The sequence below is a fragment of the Apodemus sylvaticus genome, chromosome 13 (assembly GCF_947179515.1).
Source record: "Apodemus sylvaticus chromosome 13, mApoSyl1.1, whole genome shotgun sequence".
Lineage (NCBI taxonomy): Eukaryota > Metazoa > Chordata > Mammalia > Rodentia > Muridae > Apodemus > Apodemus sylvaticus.
The window spans coordinates 27,918,839-27,946,391 of NC_067484.1; the positions used below are offsets into that span (position 1 = coordinate 27,918,839).

The following is a 27,553-nucleotide window of genomic DNA, read 5'->3' on the forward strand; positions in this document are numbered from 1 at the left end:
GGCTATGTTCTAAAACATGAACCCATCAGACTGTTCTTTAAACCTGCTCACGTACACACCAAATTTCTAAACAGGAGTAGCTTATGTATTTTAGGTAACTTTTTAGCTCATCAGAGAATAAATTTGGACTTTTCTAAATGAAGTTTGTATATTCTTTTCATATTACGTCTCAAACTGCCTTAACTTTATCATTGACTTTATCATATGCAGTCAGATAAAAAAAAAAATGAACAGAGAAACAAAAACAGCAATCTTAAAATCACGACTATTGACACCAAAGACTTGAAACTTGCCTATAAAATCCAAATTACCAAATCCCCTGTCACAAGTTTCCACACATCTTGAATTATCTAAGGCTTGATTTATTTTTCACCAATAATTAAAAAGAGTTAGGGACTCCTGCTTTAGTTAAAAATTAAGACCTCAGAATCAACTTCACCATTTAGGAAGTCAAAAAGAAGCTACCAATAACAAGCGCCCAGATCACATAGCATTCAGTGGTACTCAGAGAAGACACTCAAAGGAATAAGCTAGATGTTATCCATTAAAAACAACTTTGTGTTAAATAGCTGATTGGATGGCAATTAAAAAAAAAACCTGAGATTAAAGGACCATCAACACCTTAAGTAACTGGCATAGCTTCCAAACTCAGGACACTTTTGAAACGCATTTGCAATTACAGTTTCAGAAGGACATAATTATTGCTCAGTATTTTCCTTTGAGAATGGTCCAACAGCTTGTGTCCATGAAATTGAACTTCATTTATTGATAGATTTGCAATAGCATTTGGCTAGTCTGAGAGACTTCCTAATATTGTGAAGAACTCACATTTACTAGAACAAAGATCATTGTCTCCAATCAAAAGGAAGGAGCTGGCCACTGGGACCTTTTAAGCCATTATGGATAATCCTTTCATTGCTAGGGTTACTGCTGTTAAGCAAACATCCAGACTGAAGAGTCAAAGGCAGAGGAATATGCCCGCTCACTCAGGAAGCCAGGGGATAGGGCTCAGCCAACATCTGCAGACAGACTCTAACTACAGGCAGCTAGACAGCTTTTGCAAAGTGAATAGAATTAGGTCTAGCTAATCGGCAGCACTAAGTCCCCGCCCTGGCAAAAAAAAAAAACACAACCAGAATGTACAATTAACCTTGAAGGAGGAGTTACTCTGACTGTATACAGTCTTTGTTACACTCGCAAAGCCAAATATTTTATCACAAATATTCCTCACTGTGTCCTGAGGAAAGTACTTACTGTTAAAAAATACTTCATGTCTAAGAAAGACAAAAGTATGCACAGATACATTGTATTGTCAAAAGCTTGATACTTTCTGTTCTATTAACCAACATTCACAGCCACTTTATTGTTAATTATTTATGAGTGGTATTTCTATCCTTTAGGAATACTAGAGTAAACTGACTTATTATCCCTGCTCTTAAAGACTGAATGTTTATCTGAGGCATATTTATCTTCCATTGGCAAAACATAAGCTTTCCAAAAGTATATGTTGATATAAAGCATTTCTTACTTTGTATTCTGGAATTGACAAAAGGTGGAGAGAGATTGTCATGTGACCCAAGATCCCTGCTAGTCATGTGGTCATAGGGAGTCCCATCTCCATAGTTCTGTAAATAAAACGACAAAGTAAGTCACATTTAAAAATACACACATAAACACATCTCAATACTGAAACCTCTCCTACCGAAAGAAATTGGGGTTGGTTATCATATACCCTGTGAAATCTCACTGTAGGAACCAGAACCTTCTTAAGAAGAATAAGTTAGAGAGAACTCAATCTACAGAATTCAAATCTTTCCCATCATGTTAGCTGTGAAATAGTGATACAAAGATATTGCATGAAATTTTTGATGTGACTAAATGAAATACTACATCAAAAACATCACTTATGAAGTAAACTGCATATAATAAAAATTATTCTTTGTCAAAACCTAACCTACGTCAAAGCAGGCAGAGCTGATTCATGGCCTGCAGTGATTGGCCTCTTGTAAAAGCAATATGGAGCTGTTTAAGCAACATTTAGCTTACAATATTACAGTTTCAGTGTTTTATTTTAGCTACTGTTGCAGCTGCAAAATGAATGGCTCATTATATTAGTAATTAACACATACAAATGTGAAAAATATCATACTTGAACTAGGAATGAACATCAAAGCTGTATTACAAGGCCTGTGAGACTACACAGAGGTGCCTGCTATACTTACAGGAAGACCTAGTTCAAACCTGCAGGACCCAAAGAAATAAACCTACGATGCTGTTTTCTGACTTCACCACATGGGCAGTGACATGTGAATGCACTGTATATACACACTCATACACAATAATGATTAAACCTTCCACATAAATCAGTATTTGTGCAGGTAAACAAAATATGCCGCACAAAAGCAATTTTAAGAATTGCTTTTTGAAGAAATGTTTCACTTTAATATTGTTCCCCTCACCTCAAGAATTTAAAGTATATATTTATTAATATATTGTTGTTAAGCTTTCCAATCACTTAAGTTCAATGGCGAAATCCAATGCCATGTAAGAAAGAGTTAAAAAACCAATGTGTTATTTGATTAAAATATCAGCCTATTAAAGGGCATACAGTGATCAGAAAATGGAAAGGTGGGATGGGGGATGGGGGAGGATCAGCTGGTTGAACTGTCCATAAGGTCTAAGCCAACTTGACCCAGAGGCCTCTGTTGGTATGCTAGCCAAAGGGCTGAGTCTGCCCACACATCAAAGATGGAGGCCGTGAGAACAACACCAATCTGATCACCTCACTATGGAAGGATCAAGACCTTCAGGACAAACACTCTTCTCTCTTGCCTTGCTTCATGTATAAATTAACCCGGATGCTGCTGCCATCCCACTAGGACGTTAATTTGTAACTAGATGTCATATGTTAAAGACCCGCCCAGGCATTGTATACTGCTTGTTATTATCTATGAAATGTCTTCATCATAGACAGTGGACTACAAACTTAAAATGGATCATCCAACTTAATATGCTGGCACAGTGGAGAAAATGATGGGACCACTGAAGATGAGAAGAGAGACACAGCAAAGTCCCCCTATACGGGGCTACAAACATCTGTCCTGTGAAACTCCCTGGATTGGGGAGACGTGACTTACAATATATTTATTCAAATCATCCACTGCATAAGTGTTAGATATACTGATATATTCGTGTGTGTGTGTGTGTGTGTGTGTGTGTGTGTGTGTGTGTGTGTACTCGTGTGGATGTATTTGCTTGCATGGGTGGTACATGTTCCGAAGCCAGAAGTCAAAGCCAGGTATCAAATGTACAGATTGGGTTAGCCTAACTAGCCAGCGGGCCCCTGGTGCTGGGATTTTAAGTACATGCTACCATACCTGGATTGTTTTTTTCTTAACAACACACTATGGGAAAACAAAAAAACAAAAAACAAATATAAACCAAAACCTTAGGCCTTAATGATTATATGTAAACGCTGCCGATTGATCTATTTCCCTGGTCCTAACAAGGTACTTCTTTTCTCTTAATTATACTTTTTCTTAATGTGTGTTGTGGGTGGCCATGTCATACATATGTGCCGCAGCCTATGCAAATCAAAGGATGACTTAGAGTCAGTTCTCTTCTCGCTCTACCCTGTAGGTCCCAGGGATCAAGTTGTCAAACATGGCGGTAAGCGAGTGCCTTTGCCCGCTGAGCCATCTCACGGGCCTTTTATCTCAATAACAAAAAAAAAAAAAAAAAAATTCACAGTTTCTGGAAAGTAAGCTTAAAAGTAAGTCAGCAAGACTCTAAATGGGTTTTGCTTGACAAAATTCAACTGAAAGCATGCTATATAGTAGACTAGATACACACTGTAAGACATTTTAAATTTTAAAAGTAGCCCAATGGTAGGAAATCCACAGTGAGACATTACTACAAGAACTGAGCTCAGTATTTACAGGGCTGTCCAAAGCATGTTCAACTGTCTATAGGGAGAAGAGGCTAAGGCAGCCTGAGAACACAGAACCATGACATGGAGAGACGTTCTGCCATCCCCGCTTGCTGTCAAGGGATTGGATTTATTTGTGCAAGTGCAGGCTGTAACTTGAGGAGGGGGAAAGATTTCCTCAACCCATCCATATAATGCATTAGAATGTCAAGCGGGGCAGCTGCTCCCGGGCTCAAAAGAGTTCCTTGTCGGCTTAGGGATCCTACCACACACTGAAGACCAGCGTGGGGCTCCCGGGGCTGAGGACAGGTGCAAAGTGTTAAGTATGACTGGCTAAAATAGCCTTGGGGGCAGCTTGGTGGGCCACCTCTGCCTCCAGCGACAGTGCAAAGGGATGGGAACACTTGCATTACAATGTCCCCTCCCAGCCGGCTGCGCCAGCTCTAGAAGAAGAGGGACGTTCATTTTAACATGCTAGGTCCACTTCTAACCGGAGACATTCTATGTGTATTGTGAAACCTGCTCTGGGCACAGGGGACCTTAAAAGAATTGCATTAGAGATGTGTCATATGCAATGGTCTGACTGGTGGAGCAATAGCATGGCCATAAAATAAAAATGGCGCACGCTTACTGTGTAAATCGTACTAATAGCTAGAACGTCAATGTGTTACTTGGGAGTATTCATGCCAACGTGTAATGGACAAATAATGATTTATCTAAATAAACTTGGTCTGAATGCAACAAATGACATTCTGTCAGACTTGACCACAGACTGGCAAAGGTCAAGGCACCCGAGTTTGAGAAAAGGTTTCTCTTCAGGTTAGCACCAAAGCAACAGGTGTAAACTCAGGTGTGGTAACCAATGAAAGCAAAGAGTCCCAGAAAGCTGGCTCTCATTAAACTGATGATGCATAGAAACCTGGGTGTAGGTTTGTGTGTGCTTGCCTGCGGGTGCGTGTGTGCGGATATGTGTGGATGTGTGTGCATATGCGTATGTGCGCTTAAGCATGCACCCTTGTATGTGCATTCATGATGCACGTGAGATGCTTAGTTAGTTTACATATGCACCATGTCTGCTCGCAGGGAGAAAAGATTAGATATACTTACCCTGGATGGGCTCGGATGGCCTCCAGTCCCCCAGGACCCTGAGCTACTTCTGTCTTCTACATCTAGGGACAAGAGAGAGGTTCTTTAGGCTTTCTTGCAATAATTCTTTCTTTTTGTATACGCACTTTTAAATTAATGTTTCAAATTAATCTCCTGTTGCCTTTAATTAAGAACCAGGCACAGGGCTACCATGATGACAGTGGCTCCTGACCCATCGACTTAAATTAACTAATTTAAATTCACAGCAGAAGTGGACTGGACCCTCAGGAGCCAGAGGTATGCACATAAAAATTGCTTCTAGCCTCCACAGAATTTGAGGGCCTCCTTTGTGAAAGACGGGAAACTGGGCTTAAAGTTTTATTAAAATCTTTTGGACAAAAACAAACTTAAAAGTACAGGAACACAATTTTAATCCGAGAGTAAAGTCAAGCTGAAGTGAATACCCACACTGACACGTTCAGCATCGCTGCCAGAACACGACTGGAGACTGTTTGTTCTCTAGCCAAGTTTATTACAGCAGACAACAGAACGAGGGAACTTAGTAGTTTGTTCCCACCAGCACAGTGTGGAGATATTTGGGCTTTTGTAAAGGTTGTGGAAACACCTTCTGTTTCTAACAAAACCAAAAAAAAAACAAAAAACAAAAAACAAAAACAAAAAACAAAAAACAAAAAACAAACAAAAAAAAACCCAAGCAAAACAAAATCCCCAGATTTTCCATATAGCCTAGACCACCACCATCATCATCGTCATTGTTAGCAGCAGCAACAGCAGCACTCAGAATTTGATAGAATGCATTTGATTGTATTCACCCTTTCCACGACTGTGTACACATCTACCTCTCTCCTTTACCCATCCAACTTTGTGTCCTATTTCCTTGTTAATCCTTAACGATTAGTTTTTGCTGCCCAAATAGTCTTTGATGTATGGCCTTCCACTACAGGGTAAATTATCATTCTGGCACCTATTATGTGGAAATTAAAATTGCTATTGGATTATAAGACAATACTTTATTTTCATAAATAATACCTGAAGAGACGACAAGGTATTGTTGCCTTCCCACAAAGTTCTAATGCCGGCTAGGGTAAGAAGTGGTCCATCAGGGGTATTGTGGGCCACACTCCTGAGGAGAACCAGGCAGGGCCAGAAGTTATCATTCCAACTGCTTAAAACATTTTGGTGTTCTAAGGATCGTGCTGTATTTGGGGACAGCCTTGAGATTTTTGATAAAAGGCTCATTACGAGCATGAAAACTTTCCCCGTGGTGTGTGTGTGTGTGTGTGTGTGTGTGTGTGTGTAATGGTTGATGACAGGATGCCATCACAAACATCCTCTGACAGAATCGGAGGAGGGTGTGAAGCTCTGATTCAGGAGACATAATCCCATGTATTGACTCTCCTCACATCTCCCTGATCCTGTTTATTCTCATAATGGTCTACTGACATTCCTGTTATCACTGCTAGTTTATTATCAGCAGAAAGGATCACAGTATAATTAATTGGCTTATTTTTGGGTACAGAGGAGCACATGGTGTTACAGGATATCTTAAGAGACGGGATAGTAACAGCAACTAACTTTCTGCTAATAAACTTGAATCTCCAACCTCCCTCTATCTCTCTGTGTCCCTAGCATCCTGGCCCCACTCTCTTTCTCTCCTTTTCCCCTCCTCCCCACCCCCGCCTTTTCTCTCTCTTAACCATAATTTTTCAATTCCTCTTGGTTGGTATTCCAGAAAACAAGAAACTGCAGGTAGAGGTCCCCAGTGGACAGTCAGACTCAGTGCACAGCAAGCTGAAGGCACCGAGGAAAGCTCAGGAGACTGCACGGAGCCTGCAAACATGGCGTAAAACCTTCCCGAACCTGGTGAACAAGCCTGTGTGCTGCCCTAGCCAAGCTGTAGGTCACGGAGAAGCAGCTTACAGCCTCGGGGATTCTCATATGAGTGAATTCCGTATCGTGCATGGGTCTCTTCATTGGTAAATAAAACACAAATATTTTTAGGAGGGAAATACAACAAAAGGAAACCTCCTCATTCACTGCAGATTTCCAAACATTTAGTTGGTACAACCTGACTTGAAAAAACAACAACAATAACAACAACAACAACAACAAAAAACCAAACCAAACAAACAAAAAACCAGCCAACTTGGATTAATGGGAGACCCTGTGCTGAAATTTGCCCCCAAAGACAAGAAAGGAATAGATTTGATTTTCTCTATCTGCCATAAACTCCATATTATTTGGACCTGTCTATCTTTCAATTACAGTGTGGGGAAGAATTTTGAACATATTAGCCCGGCAAGGGCCAAGTGGACCGACCATACAGCTCTGCCAAAGAATCTCCATTGAGAACAATTTTGCCACCAAAGGACATCGGCAAGTTCCATGGGCGTTTTTGGTTATCACAGGTTGGTCTGGAGGTCAGGAATACTTCTAAGCTTCCTACAAAGACACAGAGCAGCTTGCTACAGTCACAAATGAATATTCTGGCCACCACCTCCCATGTACAGACTGTACGGAGGTGCAGCCACGGCAGGCCAGGGAAGAAAGAGGAGAAGTTAGAGAAAGAGATGTGGTAGAATTTGACTTACAACTAAGAAGTCTTTCCTCAATACAGCATGTCTGTGACTTTGAACCCAGACTTGAGTTGCCCTGGTTCAGCAGGCCTTTATGTGTATCGTTAAAGGGGGTAGGGGGAGTGATGGTCAACCCGGCAGACTGCTAATTAGCAGGCAGATAAAACACATCAAAACTTGAGTATTCCCAACTGGGCAATTTCAAAAGTGAGCAAGCCACTAATTAAAAAATGCTGGAAGTTGAGCTTTTTCAAAACAGGTTAAATACTGGCTGTGTTCCTTCACAGAGAGCTCCCCACCCAATCAGCTCCGACTGCTCTTTTTCCCATCCTTCCTGTCTTTCTCACTTCCGGACCTCGTGCTGCCTGCCTTCCGTTCAGTTTCCGCTCTTTTACAGCTCTCTTTTGAACAGGATCTTCCCTCCCTTGGCTGAGCAGTCCTAAAGGATGCAGACAAATCACCAGCTCTCCCAAACTCAATACACAGGACCGCCCGATGAATCGTAATTGTATTTGATCGTGGGGTGGGGGAGAATCTATATAAACAGGTCTGCATTCATCTACAGCAAAAAGAAAGTTGGTTGTGGCAATTCACAATTCAGGTAAACATGCTGCCTCCGTGCATCTGTTTACATCTTCTCTGCCCCGAGCTTCATCAGACCCGCTAGTTACGTGAACATTTCCGCAATGCCTAGTCCACAGCATCTCATCTCCATGTCCATGTCCACCCACCTCCATCTGAATCATTTGGCATGCTCACTTCAAAGCCATCTTCTTAGGCTGCATCACAAGCACTACTGAGCCTGGAGCTCTTCAGTGAGGCAAAGGCAACCATGTTTGTCACAAGGTCCCCAGGTCCTTTTCATGCACAGCACAGAGTGTGAGACGGACCAGCAAGACTATGCAGCTAGAAACAGAAGACAAATCCCTCCCACAGCACTGGGCACCACCTCCTCCGTGGGGTACCTACCTCCTCCGTGGGGTACCTCACACGCTGCTCCACCAGAGGACTCCCAGAACCCACATCAGAAAGCTCACTACTGCCTGTCACTCTAATTCCAGAGTATCTGATATCCTTCTGACCACCTCATGCATTTAAACATGAGAGCGAGCGTGATACACACACACACACACACACACACACACACACACACTTTTTAAAAGCACAATGAACAGTCCACTAACAAAAAAGAAAAAGAAAAAGCTCTGACTCCACATTCAGTTCATGCTCCTGTCTCAACTGCATCCCAATGGTACTTGCGAAAATCACTTTGTGTGAGCCCTGCACATGATGTATGCTTGCCTGCGACTCATCCCCTGACAGACACTGTAGAGCCTCTGATGTCCCTATGACTTTTTCCTATTACTCTCTGGGCATAGAAGTGGTGCCCAAACTTTGCACTGTGTAATAAAGCACAGTTACTGACATCTACAAAGTCTTAATGATACTTACAAAACAAAACAAAAGGGGGGTTCCTTTATTTATTTATTTATTTATTTATTTATTTAAGAGAAGGTCTTACTATATAGCCCTAACTGACATAGAATTCACTATGTAGACCAGGCTAGCTTGCATCAGATCACAGAATTCCACCTGCTTCTGCCTCCCAAGTGTTGGGATTAAAGCCATGAGCTACCACACCCTGCTCAAACCTCGATGATTTCAAAAAAGTCTTGTGCAAACTTTATAGCTATCTCTGGCCACATGTGCCCTGAAGTCCATGGGGAGGAAATTGTTTAACTATTCCTCCCCTCTCAGAGAGTAAGCCTACAGAGGTGAGCCAGACGTGCGCTCGCCTCTAAGCTAAGTAAAGCTTAGACTGGCAAGTTACTGAACAGTTAGGAAACAGAAGCAGTAAGACAATACGCCAGGATCAAGATTCAGTGAGTACGCCCAACAAGCACCCAGGGGGTATGAATTTTCCAATTTGACACCACTTAGAATGTTCCCTCTAGTGCCTCAGATGAAGTGAGTGTATTTAATGCACATTTTCTACCCACTGCTGTATCCACAGGACATTAGAGAATGATATTCGATATTAAATAAATTAAACAAACATTTGGATGAATAAAGCCAATGCGTAGTAATTCTACGGTAGGACACATGTTTGCTTGAGGTACACGGGTATGTTAGAAGCTATTATATTGGCAAGATTTAAAAAAATATTTTAATGTAATCAGAATAAAAGATAGAATTTGTTTGGAAGAAACAAAATTAACAGTTTTAATTTGATGGAAAATTCAAGTCTTCCCAAGGAGGTCAGAATCCAAAGGACCAACCCACTTTACTTATAAAAACCATGGAGTTGCTGAGGCTAGTTTGATATTACAGTTCATTAAACAGACATTTCTTCTACAAATAACCCTGTGGATGTATGCACACTCCATTCCTGGCTGTGATGAGTATATCTAATACATACCTTACAGCAATGGAACCTGCTTAACTACCTTTTAATTCCTCTTACGGTGCAGGACAGAGGGTGGGCTCATTAGCTCCTTACTAAATCAAGCAAGCAGGAAGTGATAAAGGAGACATTTTTTTGTATAGCAAGTGTTTACATCTTGATGAAGAGATGAGACGAGACAACACAAGGAAAGACCAAAGCAACACAGTAACAAAAGAAAACCCCTTGGGATGAGGACGGCTGAAGAGTCCAATCCTGCCACATCCTTGTGGTACGAATGACCAGGCACCACTTCACTGTGGGCATGAAGGGATCACAATGTCATGGGCAGAATGATACAAAAACACCGGAAGATGGAAGAAATCACACCTTCAACTATTAAAATGAACTCAATTGCCCGAGTTTTTTCTGATATTAATCCAAAGTAGGATGGCCTTGGCAACTTTCACAGATGTGCCGGTTGCTCTGAAAATCAAGGCACTGGGGAACTCTCAATTCACTTGGTTAGTTCTGTGGACTTCTGCTAGGATGTCTGACCCTTCGCTGGCAAATTCCAAAAGTTAACCTGAGCAGAACTTGACCGCCAGTTGCCGATGAGCGGGAGGAGTGACGGACAGGATTTCAACCCTCTGTGGTTTTCCATTCACTGTTCTTCCACACTTGACTATGGAGATCTCATTTGTGGACAACCAGGCTGAAACCATCAAGGAATCTGGACAAAGCCTGAAACACAGTGCTGGGAGTTGGGGAGCAGCCTGGAATCTGAACAGGGGCTCTGCTGTGCCCATCCGCATAGTCCAAATAAGTCACTGGCCTCTTTGAACTTATTTTTGTGAACCATAAAATAAGCGAGTTCGATTTCCATTCTTGGAAATAGGGCAGGCTAGTATATTTGGATAACTCACCCACAGAAGACTAAAAATGATGGATCACAGGTTTTTTTTTTCTTTTACATCTTCTTTAAAATACTAATGAGCTGACAAGATATGAAACTTCCATCAAGCCAAAATCAAAGGAAAACTGGAATCCAGGACACAGGAAGACATTTCTACCTTGAGAACACGGGCCAATTTTGAAAATGTTGTGTTGTTTTGTTTTGTTAAAAAGGGTTTCTCTATGTAATCCTGGTTGTCCTGGAACTAGTCCTGTAGACCAGGCTGGCCTTGAACTCACAGATTGGCTTGCCTCTGCCTCCTGAGTCTTGGGACTAAAGGCATAAGCCACCTTGCCTGGACACTTCAGAAAATTTAATGGTGTCTGGAAACAAAGAGATCAGAAGAGATCTCCCCTACAGGGAGATAGATGGTCGGATTTGCAAGCTTAAGGAGAGGCCTTTATGGTAAATGGTTAATTTACAATTGTTAAACATTAGGGGAAGTATTATCCCCTGAACAAATTCCCAGCACCAAATCCCTACTGTGAGTGCCTCCTCTGCTTGAAGTCTGTAGAACTGAAGTTTTGCAAACCACTTGAAAACTGTGACTTCTGGATATCAGTCTCTTTTATGATTCCTGGATTTTTTGCTAAACAGGCCTGAGACTCCTGCAGTATCGCCCAGGAGAGCAGAGAGCAGAGAGCCCCGAGATAACAGGGCCACACCAATGCCACTTTCTCCTTGAAACTCTAAGGCTTTATCATAAGCAAGAATTCCAACAGCATTAGGTTTGCTCCTTGGCTCCAGATAGCTTTAAAATCTTCCCTTTATGTCTTATAACTAAGGCATCTTTCTTCATGCGATATATAAATGAAGGAGTGTCAAAGGTTGTGCTAGGTGACCGAAGATCTGTGTAAAGAAGACAGACCCAATGTTACGAAGGTATATTCCTAACATGGATGAGAGCCAAATGGATGTGTTGGTTATCTGTAGAGCTGGGAAATAGTTCTTTCCATACTTTGAGCCTGGAACACACTCAATACCCAAGAGCACAGAGCACCCTGAAATCACAGAAAAAGTGACACTGTGAGTCACTCAAATGACTGCTCTCAGGGAGATGTACTGATCCCCTACTGAAAACTTGCACTTCGTCAGAACACATGCAGAGGCTAAAGATGGTAAATACCTCTGAGAGAGATAATCTTTCAGAGATAGGTTAGCATCTATACTGTCTTGAGACCTTTCTGCAACAACAGGCACTGTGAAATACCCTCCATAGGACATCTGTGGCTCCTACTAATTCCCTGGTCCAGGAAGAACCCTTGGCTGAGCCCTCCACACAAACTGAGATGGCATATGCTCTCCGTCAGTGCCAGATGAATTTAGAGTTCAAAATATTTCATCAGCAAAGACCGTGTTAAGGACGTGCACATTTTCATTAGCACCCAGCACAATAAGAGCTCTAAGAGGAGCGATTTGAAGTCACATTTGATGACTAGTGCCGACATGGGAAGAGTTGAGGAGCTCCTAATACTGATAGACCATGTCAGCACAACCATGGCTGCTGCTGCTCTCTATTAGAAGCAAGGCGTGATGTGGGAATCTGTGCAGGGATGAGCGCTGAGGAGTAACCTCTCCAGCACTTACCAAAGCCAAGCAAGGAAAGGACAAGATGGTGGCACTTACCACACACCCTCTAAGAGGAAATCAGTACAGAGAAAGGGGACCTGGGCTTCTGGGTTCAAACCATCACTATCAGCTCCAACTTCCTCAGAGCCTTCCATATCTGATCTGAAACTGGAAGGGAGGGTGTGTGTGTGTGTGTGTGTGTGTGTGTAAGTGTGAAGGCGTGGGTGTGGGTGTGTGAAGGCGTGGGCGTGAAAGTAAATTGCAGATACTAGCGAAAACACAGAATAGAAAATAACTATTTTGGACCAGAAACACTACAATGCTTTTAACCTTTGTTAACGTCAGTTAGTATGTCTTTTAATCACTATTAAATAATTAAATAAATACATACATACATACATACATGCATACATATATACATACATGGCAATGTTATTTTTCTCTGAGTTTATAATGAGCTCCTTTATCAAAGTTAGTATTGAACCATCTCAGGCATATAGAATGGAGTAAGTTTCACTATATATGTATATGCATGTGAATATGTGTGTGTGTGTGTGTGTGTGTGTGTGTGTGTGTGTGTGTGTGTACATACTATACACATATGAATCTGGAAATTTTTTTCATAAATTCAGGTGACAATAAAATAACAAGAGAATCACAAAACTATCATGGTGAAAATATGTCAGTGGTGTGACTGGGTTTAAACTCTGCAATCTTGTTTAAAATGCAAGGTTGACAGTTAAACGGTGAAATCAGGACACAAGTCACCTGCAAGTTTTACTGGGGAGTAATCCCTATAATTTGGAGTTCCCTAATAAAATGTCTTGGCGAATACTCTAATTCTCCTAATCTGTTGGAGATGCAGAGAGACAAGTTGCCAGGATGGACCCAGGTAGCTTTTGAAATGCTTAGGATGATGGAGACTTCCCCCGAAGTCTTGCTCCCCTGAGCAAGAGGTCAGAGACCACAGAGGCCGTGACTGAAACAATATAAAATCATATATCGTGGGCCTAAAAATCCAAGTCTCCAAAAACATCACTGTAAGAGACTAACAGCATCAAACCAGGTGGCAGTGACAGCCAGAGGTCAGCTGTGGTTCCTGAAGCTTGAGGACTGAGGCTATCCCACAATCTCATCGCACATGGACACCTCAACGGGTCCAAGCTAAAGGTGAAGCTCTTGCGGGCAAGTTCCTCCAGCAGTGTGAGAAGCACAAGGTGAACGCTGCGGAAAATAACGCTGCTCAAACGGAGGACCAATTCACAAATGAGCTTCACTGCTCATTGTGATTCTATGACCTTGGACATGTACCTTGCATGCGTGTTTTGAAAGCCATAGGTGAAATACTTGTGGTACAAAACCAAGGGATACACATTGATATGGAAGACGCCACCTTGCTCAAGGATTGATGTTTTGTGTTCCAGGAGGAAGGGAAGGAGAACATGGTTGAAGAGCAAGACAGTTCTGTCTTTTCTTTGTTTGGTCCATTTGCCTAAGCTCCCTGGAGTCTGAGAAGAGGGGCTGCTTTAATTGAAATGTCGGTAGGGCTGTAATTGCTCTGTATAACCACAGTGGTCACCGACTTCTCAAAAAGACATTCTTATTCTGTTTCTTACTTTTTCCTTCTAGTTCCCTTTTGGCAAAATAGTGATGATGATGATGATGATGATGATGATGGTTGTGGTGATGGTTGTGGTGATGGTTGTGATGGTGGTGGTGGTGATGGTGGTGGTGGTGGTGGTGATGGTAGTGATGGTGGTGGTGGTGGTGGTGGTGGTGGTGGTGGTGGTGGTGGTGGAAGGGGAGGAGGAGAAGAGGAAGAACAAAAAGAAGGATGAGGATGAGCAGGCCTCCCATTTCTTGTATTCTCATCTCTTCTCATTCCCTATTCTAGATACTTCTCTGGTGTTTGTAAAGGCAAGACTTCTCAGCATTCAGAAATCCAGCTTTGTAACAGTTACATATGTATCAAATAATCACTACACACACACACACACATACACTTCGCCAGCTCTCCCTTTCATACTCTCCAAATCTCTATCCTTCCACCTATGTTCTCTGACACAGCCTATGACCTGCCAAAGGCAGGCAACCAATCCCTGCATGTCGATATGGTCACGTCTCAGTTTTAGGCCAGTTTTCTCTGTATTTAGGCTCAAACGTGCAAACCACACTATATTACTCTGCAAAACATCAATGAGGAAGCTTAATTAAGTAACACTGACAGATAAATCCATTTCTTGCACAGTAATCAAATCAAAGCAGGTTGACATAACGCAGGGACTTAATGCAGTTATTCCCTTGTAATTGGAAAAAGGCCCTTTACTCCTCATTAAAGCAATCTTCTGGGTATCGGCAAAATAAGAAGGCTGGGAGCTTTAATACTGCCCTATAAAAGTCTCAAGGTGCAGAACCCTTTGGCAAACAAGGCAGATTATCTAAGTCCTTGATCAAGACGGAACACACAGTTCCTATCGCTGGCAACTACTCTTCATAGATGTTACAATTAAAAAGGGGTAAATCGGCCTCAACCCCATGTGCACTGGGAAGCTGCATAAACTGTTGACACTTTTATAAATCTACCTCCATGTGTATTTGAAATCCCTCAAAAACAAATCTGAAACACTTGACTTATGGGAGACTGTGGTTCAGAGGTGCAGGCCAGGTCTCTCTTCACCTTTCTCTGTGTCCTCAGCTGCCTAAACACAATCTCATTCCTATCCATACATAACTTTATTCATCAGAGTTAGGAAAATGTAGAAAATGAATACATGCAGGATCTGTGGTTTATCCAAATACTTACCTAGTCAAATGTATGCTGCTCTGACTAGTGCAAAATCCAGGAAGAGTTTAACACAATGCTATCTTGTTCAAATCCCCCAAATTATACAATTTCAGGCATTTATTTGAATTTTGAAGATCCTGTTGTTTGTCTATCAGCCAATAACCAATCACAAGATGGTTTTAGTAAAGTAACCTATGATATAAACACTATTTGGTGGTTCTTACACTCTTGATTGGCCAGGGAATTACCCTAATGATCATCATTAAAAATTACAGCTACTCCAGCTTCAGCTGGTATTGAGCAATAAAAGTTCAAAGGTTGAAGACTAAGAGAAAATGTCTTAAAATCCTCCCAATGCTCTCTAAAGTTCCTGATTTGAAAGGGTTTTAACTACAGTACAGTATAAGTTATAGAATATGTTCTTGTGAATAATCTGCCAGAGGGAATGTAGTGACATTATTTACTTCTTCAGTCCCTTTATGTGGATATCCTCAGGACAGATCAGTGCAGTTATCAAAATTAGGAAGTTTAATAGTGATAATTTTATCCAATTCATAATTCACATTCCAAATTCCGCCCATTCCTCTATGGGGAAGAGTAAGTTAAAAGATTATACAAAGGATTTAAAGGCTATGTCTCTTTTATCTAGTTTGATTAGAAGTAGCTCCTTGGTGCTTCTCTAAATGATATGGAACCTCAGAATAAGTCAGTTTCAGATGCTGTTCCCTCACGATTACATGCAGGTGGCTACAGTACTAAAGAAAAGACCCTGCAAGTTCCTAGGCAAAGAGTCCTGGGAAGCACAGTGGCCGGCAGCCGGATTTTCAAGCGTTCAACTGATAATACTTGTCATCTGGCCAAGGTACCTTGCAGACTCTACTTTGTAATTAGTATTCCTGTGCTCCATTCACTAGCAATTGATGAAGAAACCTTTTAAGACCATTAGAACCAATTTTAGTTGCATGCTCAAGGAAAACGTGACAAGCGAAGATACAGTAGGTAAAACCTGAAAATCCTACCCAGTCCTTATCTCTACCCTTATTCTAAAATGGCATCCAAGTGAAGCCTAGCGGATCTCTGATCTGAGATCCAATAAAACCCACCAAAGAAATATACAGTCCCTGTGATTTAATTAGAAGATTTCTTCAGTGGTTTACTCATATGGCAGTGATAGACCCCAGTGAGTGATGGTCTTCTTGTGTCCTAGGTCAGGGAGAGGACTACAGGGAAAAGAATGCAGTAAGTGTATCTGATCTATAAACTGGGAGAGACAGAGAGACAGAGAGATAAGACTGAGCAAACCACTTGGGAACCAAGCCAATAGATAAGAGGGTGTTCATGCCTCTGCTCTGGGGCCAGCGATCACCATCTGGGCCTTTGCTCCAAGTCACACCCTCTCTAGACCTACCTGCCACAAAGGTGACACATTCCACTGGATAGATGACAAGCACAATCAGGTGTGACACTGAAAGATCTAGTAGAACTGCCATAGGCTGGCAAAAATAAGACAGAAATGTCTAAAGTTTTAGTGGTGAATAGATAGACTGACACTTAAAATGAATATTTTCTTAGATTTTTATTTGTGAGCCTAGCCTCTAATGGCTGAGGCAATAACCCTTTGATCTATAGCAGTGACCAGACTACATGATATTCTACTGTGGCAGTGGCACAAAAGTGGTGAGAGCAATAGATTATTATCCAATTGGATTTAAGGCCCACTCTATGAAATGAATCCTAGACCTGATACTGCTCAGGTAGTCAAGAACCAAAGAGCAGATAGGCCATAGATCTAGAGCAAAACCAAACACTAGGATTCTGTTAGAACAATCAGATGACTTCTATCAACATTCTGCTATGCCCATCAGGGCAGCTTCATCCTGTGTTAGATAGGAACTAATGCAGAGACCCACAGCTAGACACTATGCAGAGAAGAAGAGACGATGGACCACTAGAGGAGATGTTTTCATCAAGTTCCTCCCCTAGGTAAACTCTGCAGAAGAGGAGGTAGAAAGAGGATAAGCACCCATGGGGGGTGGTAGACACCGAGGCCTTCCAGACACCACAGCACTGATGCAGGAGTGAGCCTGGACCGAGGGGCATGCACAGGGCCTGCACAGGCTCAAGCCAGACAGGGTCCCATGACTGAGAGGAAGTGGACACGAGCCCTCATCCCCAACCCACAACCACTCACGAAAGAACACGTACTCCTATCCAACAGAGTCTCACTGGTTTTACAGACAACACTTAAAGGCAGCCATGCTGGAGATGGTTTTATTTGCTTTTGCCTAATAATGCTTTATTTGAACATTTGGTTGTTTTTTTGTTTTTTGGTTTTTGTTTTTTTTTTTGCCTTACTGGTTTTTCTTTTATATATTATGATTTTTGATTTTGTTTTTATGTTGTGTGTGTGTGTGTGTGTGTGTGTGTGTGTGCATCTCTCTGTCTGTCTGTCTGTATGTATCTGCGTATTTGTTTCTCCTGCTTTTTCAGTTGCTTTTGTTTGGTTGGTTGGCTGGTTGGTCTGTTTTGTTTTATCCTGGCTTGGTTTTTTATTTGCCTATTTGTTTTCCAAAGAGAGAAAGGTGTTGAGTCAGATGGACAGGAAGGTGGAGAAGATCTGAGAGGAGTCAATGAGGGAGGGGAAACTCATGTGTGTGAGTGTGTGTGTATGTGTGCACGTGTGCACACAAATAAAGTCAATGTACAGGACAAACACTCAAATACTTGAATACTCTCCCTCACTATAAAGCATGAAAAGAAATTGTTTTCTATTTTTTAAAATGGAAAATATTTCCATAACTTCAAGGGGTGGTATACAAATGAATTAGATACTGAATATGAGGAGCAGTACAGCATGGACACGGAGAAATGTCACAGGGAGTTTGGCTATCACTGTCACTTATTTTTTGGGACAGGACAAGTTGACTTCTTATAGAGGATACAAAGTAGAAATAACCCTTTTAACCGTTGGATAACACCCAGGCCTTCCCATAATTCAAAGAGTGCTGATGGAGTTCAGCCCAAGGTACAGAAAGCTGAGAGCAGGTTCCTCAAAATTCCCTGTCGTCCACATGTCAGGCAGATAGGCATTCACAGAAGTCTCCTGTGTGTGTGTGTGTGTGTGTGTGTGTGTGTGTGTGTGTGTGTGTGTGTGTGTGTGTGCATGAGTGTGTGAGTGTGTATGCATGTGTGTGTGAGTGTGAGTGTGTGTGCATGTGTGTATGTGTGTGAGAGTGTGTGTGCATGTGTGTGAGTGTGTGTGTATGTGCGCACGTGTGCACAGAAATAAAGTCAATGCACAGGACAAACACTCAAATACTTGAATACTCTTGACATGAATGATCATGTCTAAGACAAATCAGTGCTCTTGTTTTTCATCAGCTTGGTCAGAGAAATCTGCCACAGGCATTTCACACTGTACCTCAATGATGTTACCACACATTCGCCTTATGCTTTCGTTATGTCTAAAGCAATTTTTATATTCATTTCAATTAAGGTGATGCACCTGGAATCATTTAAGGTTTGAAATTGGGATCGAGAGCAGCTTCAGACTCAAATACAAGCAGACTACAATCATTTTCTCATTGCCAAGATGTCCCCCATTGCCGTTCACATCGGCAATGAACGCTCACCACCTCTGTCCTGCCCTGTTCACACAGCATCATCTGTGTATCATGGGATGGGGGTGACATCAATTTGTAGCTGCCCGGGACTGTGACACAGAAATTACCCATGGTGTCCCTCAAATGCATAATTCTCCCCATGCTTGCACTCACAGGGCCTTAAAAACCCATGCTTGCCCTGTTTCAGCTTTGGAGGTTCCGTGGGTAACAAACCTGTAACAAACCAGCAGCACCCACTGGGGTTCTTAAGTCCAGCCCTTTCACCTCAAAGGATTGGGGAGTAGATAGTCCACCCCCATAAGTATGTAGCAAGGCAGCATCCAGTCCTGGCCCATCTGGTCACCAGCAATGCCCTGGTGAAAATGAGGCTAGGTGCCTCAAAGCCAGCCTGCAGTGGTGTAAAAAGTTAGAACTCATCTTAGGAATGGTAGAAATGTCACTGGTTTGAAAGGAGATGGATGCAGGAGACCTAGGAATGCTAACCAGGCATCTTGAGGGAGAATAAGAAGCAGAGAAGAGGCCAGGACAGCCTGAGCTGTTGGTGGAGAATAATGGTTTATCTGATGAGATTAGCGAAAGGTTGATTAGAAAAGAAGCCTGCCCACCACAGCATAGACAGCAACTCGGAGATGCTGTTGTGGGGGGAGCCAGTGCCTGCCAAAGTCGCTCTGTAACACAGGATAGCTGTGAGTGATACAGTGGGAAAATAGCCACTAAGCCAGATTTTATTTGATTTGTACTGATGATTTTTATTAGAATACATGGATCATTGCTTCAACCTTTCCATGTAAAACCAAATCAAATTCAAAAACTCACACATCAGCCACCTAACCTTCTGCCGCTCCTTCTGCCTGACAAGCGTAGAGCAGCCGCAACTCGTCTGATCTGTCCTCGATAAATCCTTCAGCTACTCAAAACTGTTGGGCCAAATTCCGGGAGGCAAGTGGCACACAAAAGCAACTGCGAAATCTGCAGCTACAAATAAGAAAACGGAAGACGAGAAACACCGCTCGCGCTTTGTAAATACGGGAGTGGGGATCAAAACAATGTCCAGCCAAGGCATAACAAGAGAAGGTGGGGTCTCTGCCCTGGATCAAATGTCACTTGTCTCTAAAAGGCCTCACTTCCACCAGTTTGTCAACCCTGCTCAATTGGAGGCACTGCACAGGACTCTGCAAAGGACTACTCTCAAATAAAAGGAAGCCCACCAGCATGTGACATGAGCGTAGACTTCAACAATCAGTTTCACAAATGAAAAATGTTATGACACTTAAAGAGAAAATTGCAAACACTCAGTGCTCTGCAAGCAAAAAATTCTCTGTATTATTCATAAGAAGGGCATCTTTAAAAGGAGTCAAGTCCTACGGCATGAACTGAAGCCTTTGGTCACCCCCTTCCTGCACCGACACGTTTCCGTTATGCATGGAAGGCCTGTTAGGCTTTTTCCATTCTTCCTCAGAAATATCATGGTTCCCTTGTAACCTTATATCCACCAACGACTGATAGACTGTCCATTTCAAATACATCTCACCTTCATGGTGTACTGCTATAATAAAACACCGTACAGGCGCCTCCTGAGAGAACTGAGAACCAACCTTCCCAACCAGACTGCCAGCCACATGCTACATGGTAGCATCTCAAGACTAAAATGCCTCTGAGATCCGGGTGTTCTCCAAACCTTTAAGCCTTTGGTGTAGCCCTGATGACTAAAGACTAGGCTTAGCTACTTGGCCACTAGGATGGCTATATCCCAGTCAGATCATGTGACCAAGGCTGGGCCAATAAAATAAGAGTATAAGTAATATTTGTCTTTTCCTGGCTTGCCCCCTAGCCTTCCTCTCCCACCCCCTGTGAACTCCCCACCACCACCCACTTTGATCAGCCTAATACTAATATCTACTGAATCCCCTAGACCTTGATGGGAATCAGGGCAAAATGGCGGGGATGAAGCTAGAACTCAAGAGTTACAGGCAGCAAAGCAGATTCCTGCTGTTCTCTGACAGCAGAGGGAAACAGCCCTCACAGTGTAAGGTTGAGCTGCTGAAGTTGGGGGTTGGTTGTTCCAGCCATTCATGTGCCCTGATTGATGCATCCTCCAAACAGACTTCCCTGAATCCTGGCTCAATGATTCTATCATGTAAGCAGAGCAAACACTCGCAGTTAGAGCTGGCACAGCCAAGCAGGGGAGACTGGTCTTTGAACTCTCCTCCTTCCCATTCAGACTTGTTTTCCCCTCTCAGCACTTCCTCCCTCTGAGCACCAAATGTTCTCAGGCTGCTCAGTCTGTCTCAAGAAAACAAACAGATGCATTTAGGATTGCCTTGCCACCATTACCTTTCCAACACCACCCACGAGAGTGTGCCGAGCTGCCTGCTTGGAGGACAACTTGGGGACATTTTTGATATCTCGTACTGTATAGATTCTCTCTCATCCAACAAAATGGGAATGACTGCTTCTGCTCTCTGGATTGTCATGAAAAGTAGAGGGAAAATGTCACCATAAAACCTGGAACATAGAAGGAACTAAAACTGTATAGACATAACAATTTTATTATAATTGTTGTCTTTACTTCTTTGACCCAAAGGAAACATAAGATTAATATTAAATGTGTCTTTAATCTCTGAAATACGTAATCTGAGTTGGGATAAAAAGAAAAGGCAATATTTGATTACCAAAAATCAAAGTTTGTGGCAGTATATAAAATTTCATAGGATAAAACTACTTTTATTTTTTGTACTGGACACACTTGTGAGTGAACTCCAGGCCTCCAGCTGTGCCTTCCGTCCCTGTAATTGATTCTTGTAAGTTACTGCTATCCGGGATGCAATGATGGTAACAGTCAAGGGTCTAACAGAAAGGCTGGCACTTAAGGGACTGAACTGAATTGCCTCAGTATCTCCCAAAAACACCAATAAGGGAGAGCACATTCCTCATCCCTCAGCTGATGACTCAGTTAGAGATTCTGCAGTCAGCATGCAAAGATATCACTAAATTTAAATAAGCCCTAACATAATAGTGAGAGTGTATCAATAAACAGTTTAGTTTTTGCTTAAAAATGAAAACATCTTAAAACACAACAAAAAGATAAAATCCTAAACATCTCTAGGATCGGTGTGCTGTGAAGGCGACAGGGAAAGCATCCTAAGTAGGGAGTCACACTGTACCCAGTTCACCGTCCCCAAGACATGTCCAATGCCCAGCACATCCATTATTCAAAACCAATGATGGCAGCAAACTTACACCATGGAAATTGGCAAACACTGCTCATATTTTTTTTTCCTTGAAGAGGTGGTCATCCAAAGTTGGCCACCATCTCAATGAAAGCTTTTACTGACAAGCCTTTTGCAAAAGTCCTTTGCTTAGGTTGATTGCTCCCTACGGACGGATTAAACTGTTGGATTGCATGACAGGTAAGGGGTGACGGTTCCTGTTGCCTGTGCTGTCTACAGGGAAAACTGAATTGCTTACATTTGTTTATTTTGTTTGTTTGTTTTACTTTCCTCCGAACAAGAAATAGAAATCACTATGGTCACAGAAGCTGTCACTTAAAATGTCTAAATTCAGATACTCTTCTACCTTTTTTTTATTTTTTTTTCCACTGGGCCTTTATTTTTATGCTTTTATCTGTCTCTTCTCTATATGTCATGTCTACCCTTACTGACAGTCATCCAAGTCAACATTTTTATATATCTCCTTCAAGAATTACCTGTCTCTACATCTAAGGAATAGACATGTGTGCAGAGGCTCAGATATACTCCCCAGCACCCTGAAGTCAATGGCTTCTCAAGAGTCTGATCGCTCCACCCTCTCTCTCCAAGACTGAACTACAAACCAACCACCCGATGAGTCAATACTAGGAGATGCAGGGACATACACTGGATTCAGAAGAGGTTCTGATAACAATTCAACTGTGACAACTGATATGAGGCTTCCCTGCCTAGGAGTCGGTGAGGCCAGAGCATCGGCTGCCTAGGAGTCGGGGAAGCCAGGGCACCACAATAGCTTTCAGGTGCAGCCTGAGCTCCTGGAGAACATATAGCCGCTAAACAGTCTCTAATAGGCAGGGAGTTCTCCTTATGCTGGGGGTATGGCATGACTCCTTTGCTATGTGATCAAAACTGGGCTATCTCATCACACCCAGGACCTTGCAAGGCCAGAAAAATCAATATGCAAATGCACCAAAGCCATCCTTCTACACAAAGGCAGTGGGAAGAAACAGTGAGTACCTACAGAGCATGGAGTGTAACTTGGTCACAATGGTAGACATCAGGGCAGGGGACCAAGGAAGACATAACCTGGTATATCTAGTGCTGTGTACTACTAAAATATTTACCACATGTTCTGGAGACTCTGGACAGAGAGCAGAATATAAGCCCATGAGATGCATATATGCATTCTGGAAATGGTTTCTGTGAGAAGGGGTGGGTTGTTTGGGTGTTGTTTTGAAGAAAGAGAGACAAGAAGCCACTGCTATAACTGGTCCTAAACAATGGCAGGTTATACTAGGTTTATAGAGTAGACAGATTAGCGGCTAATTTAATGAGAAAACTAAGTGGGGAAGGGTTATTATGATATGTTCCCAAGTTTTCATTCTGACAGCATTAGTAAAGATCTGGGAGGGGGAGGGGAAACCTAGGGAAAGCACATTTGTGTTCCAAGTGTCCATTTGTCATTGAAATATAAATCCAGCAAAGTAATAAAATACGTGGGTCCTGAGAATAGGGACATGGGTTGTTTTGAGGTCTAATTTACAGTTCAAGGGGGCTAAAGAGCTGGCTCAGGAGTTAGGAGCAGTTGTTCCTCTTGCAGACAACCAGGGTTTGGTTTCTGGCACCAACTGTAACTCCAATTCCAGGGGATTCAATGCCCTCTTCTCAGCTCTGTGGGTCCCGGCATGCATGTGGCACACATACATGCATATAGGCCAAACACTTATTTACATAAAACAGATGGATCTGTAAGAAAATGAAAGTTCTACAACAAAGGGAATGGACTCCACCTCTACGGGCACACTGGCAGAGACCAGTCGGCTTCTAAGTCTGGCTGCCTCGCTGGAGCTGCTGTATCTACAGGGGTAAACCATCTTCCATCTCTTCAGCCTCCTCGATATCATCTTTACCTTGGAGCCTTCTCCTCTCAGAATTATAGAATTTCTGGATTGTCTCCAATCACATCTAGTGACAAAGTACAGTCTGTAAAATGTTCTCGTCTTCTGATTTGCTACTATCATAAAATGAATCCCTAACGCCTGGGATTGTTTTAGCCCTGTATAACTGAAAGTAAGCACTGGAGTGAGGCAGGTGAGATTTACCTGGTAGGTTTAGTGCAGTTACACGGTCCTTTTGGAAGAGAGTAAAGCACACAAGCTACACAGACAGAAAACACTGGAGAAAGAGAGCATTATATGCAGTATGGATCACAACCAAAGAAGGACCCTGGAGTTGGGGGTTTGATTTGTGCTTATAAGGGAATTCGCAAATTGCAAGTCAGCTGCAGGTCCCTGTCAACAACTGGTTTTTTGATCAGTCAATAAAAAATCAGTGGCCAATGCCTGGTCAGGGTAAAAGAGGTGGGACTTTTAGGATTCCTGTGCAAGAAATGCAGGGGCAGAGAAGAAAGGAGGCCATCATAAGAGGGGCGTAGGACAGACTACAAGCTGTGTAGGAGCAGGAGGGTCAGAAGGCCATGGGAGGGCTGTCAGAGGAAACTGGGCAGCGAAGATAAAATATAGATTTAGAAAATGTTAACTCAGCAATACTGGAGGGGAGTGTGTGCTAGTCCTGAGGAGGTTTGGAAGTGCCCAGCCATTCAGCAAGTTAAGGTTTATTAACTATAAAGGTTTCATGTCCGTGTCTTTCATTCATGAATCCAGAGCTCTTGGGCGGGTGCAAAGCCATGGGTGCAACCGCTGGGAGCACAGAGCTGACTTTTTAAAAGATTTCCCGCTATACCCTGGCATGCCAATTCAGAGACACAGTGTATCACCAACGAGGTCTTTCTGCTTGGACATAAAAGCCCTTCCTGTTTGCCCCTTCATCAGTATGCAAGGTCTTTCCACTTGTATCAGGAGAAGAAGAGTATCCTTAGCTGTGGACCACCAGGGACATCTCACAATCCACACAGGTCATTCAGATTTCCCAAGGCTAAAGTACCTCTTGTTTGACCTTCAGTATGCATTGCCTTAGATATAACATCTTCCCACGAGTACACACCACTTCACGTCCCTAAAATCCCAATCTCGGATTTTTAGAAAGGCAACAGTCACATGACATTGTATGTCTTATCCTTTAATCTCTCCTTTGGTTGTAGAGGGAGATATGTTCCTCGTCGTGTTCCCTTCTATAAGCACTAGCAGTTTGACAAGCATACATAGCATCACTGGCCTTAGGATAGAGGAGCAAAAACAACTGTGTCTCCTCACTGTTAGAACCATCTCCAATCGGTGGACAGAGAGGGTCCTTTTGCATCAGGTTCTTGACTAGCAGCTACAACACAGAGTTTTTCAAATCCTTTCCACAGTAACTTATCCCATTGGTTAGCAACACCACCCATTCATATTTACAGTTCTGCTCCAATTATAACCATCAGAACTGCCACAGCGGCAACGTGTACCCTACAGCAGCATACTGCTTTGCGTTATTTCAAAGGACTTTGAGGCACAGTTTTTCATTTCTCTTTAGAAATTTCATACATCAAGGAGATTTGGGGCTTGGTCTAGACCCTCAAGGCAAGGTACCAGGAAATCTGGAAAGAGAACCCATCATTCCTTCTTTCAACTTCTTTCCAAACTGGCTTGTACCCCATCTTCAGTGGCTGCGAGAGAAAAGTGACATCTTCAGATGTTGGCATCCCAAATTCGAAAGAAGGGGCTCTCTATAGCAAATGCTATTTCACTTTTAGCAATCTGATATTTGAGAACTCAGATTTCCTAATTATCAGGGTTTTTCCTTTGGGTTAAATATGCTCCCACAAGAAAACACTGCAATCCTCCCCCTATCCCCCATAAATACTAGCTCTGAAAAGCATTTTTTTTTTAAATTCATTCATGTGCATGTGTATTTTCTTCCACACAGAACCTGAAAATATTTTTAAAGTGAAACAGATCTCATGAGAGATTATGGTATGCACCAGTGCACAAGCTAGACCTAAAATATATATAAACGAACAACCCAGACATGGGGGAGGGGGCAGTTTTGTCAGTAAGGGTCAAGGCATACAAACTATTGATCTACCCAAGTTTGAAAACTCTCAACTTTCTCTTCATTCATCCGTGGGGCTCCCAGAAAACTCATCAGAGGTCCCTGTGCACTGTAGCAGAGAAAATATCAGAAATAGATTATGACTACAGGATCCCTTCATTTTAAATAAGAATAACTCTTACTAAATGTACATGCCGCTATAACATCTATCCAGCTGATGCCATCACTGCTTTCTTCTTATCAGACCTAGAATGGTTTTTGACTTGTAGTGACTGGTCTACAAGTCACTGGTTGACTGGTTGTTTATTTTCACACAGTATCCTCAAGCTCTTGGTGGGTCAGCAACAGGGACTCTTGTTTTCGGTTCCGTAGCCCATCTCAAACTCACTTCAACCGATGCTCTCCACCCACGAAGGACTGAGCTCAAAGTAGTTTCTCAGCCATATATACCTGGCTACACTAGAACTCTAAGAGAGGCCCCCTACTCCTAGGGAAGAGACAATTTCTAATCCTCTCCAAATATCTTCCTGTTTAAATGTGAGGCGCAAAACTAAGCAAACTGTCTCCTTCTCAGAGCTACCACACAGAGGGAGGAGCCCAGAGATCTGGAGTGGAGTACCGATGCATTTATTACACAGAGGCTGAACTGGGTCAGGGTTTTCTTTGCTTTGCAGTCGAAAGCATCCTAAGATAAGCTAGAGTTCCCCCTTTCTGCCATCTAGAACTAGGCTTCTCAACTTAATGCTCACAAATGTTCTTTAACAATAACTGCCTGGATAAATCTAGACTTTGGGAGACAGCCCAGCATCTGCAGGCCACTGACTTGTATCGAGTTGAAGTCCTTTTGGCATGGAGTCTCTCTGCTTCACAATGGAACATTGCTCTCACCTCCCTTGTTCACTACTGTCATCCACCAATTATCAAATAGGCCACACTTAGCTCAGGTGACAGCTAATGGCTGCAGAGCAGACCTAGAAAGCACCGTCTCTTTGATTTACCACCATTAGCTCTACATACAGGCTACCCGAGGTCCAAAGTTTACCCGTACGTCTAGTAATAGGCATGTTTCTGGCAAGAGCATCTCTAGCTTTTCTTGGCTTTTCAGAATACTCTCTTGAGTCTCTGCCATTTAAGCAAGCTGGTGCTTTGCCAGCCACTGTGTCTGCCTGAGTCACATATATTTTCTCTCTCTGTAATGGAGTAAGAACACAGGACATGTTGACCAGTCTGTCCAAACTCTTGCTTGAATCAAACACCATCTTTAAGGAAAATAATCCTAAAGTTTCTCAAATATTTTGAACATCATAAATGTTATGAACTTTCCCAAGGCCTCAAAGGCCATTCACATTCCCACTTCCCTATGAGGAAAAGCAAAAGTTCCATTCCTTAAAATGTGAAACGGGGGTGATTTTTTCTATCTGTGCTCTC

The 27,553-nt window shown here is 42.5% G+C and overlaps 1 protein-coding gene across 5 annotated transcripts in view; it reads right to left on the minus strand.

Annotated features, from left to right (window-relative positions):
* Tcf4 (transcription factor 4) overlaps nt 1-27,553 on the minus strand; it is a 347,921-nt gene that overhangs the window by 224,279 nt on the left and 96,089 nt on the right. For all 5 annotated transcript variants that reach the window (XM_052201427.1, XM_052201430.1, XM_052201429.1 and 2 more), the window contains exons 4-5: nt 5,036-5,097; nt 1,529-1,625 (exon numbers count right to left, since the gene is read on the minus strand). In XM_052201427.1, coding sequence (XP_052057387.1) covers nt 1,529-1,625; nt 5,036-5,097 — 159 coding nt within the window. The remainder of the gene's footprint in view (nt 1-1,528; nt 1,626-5,035; nt 5,098-27,553) is intronic.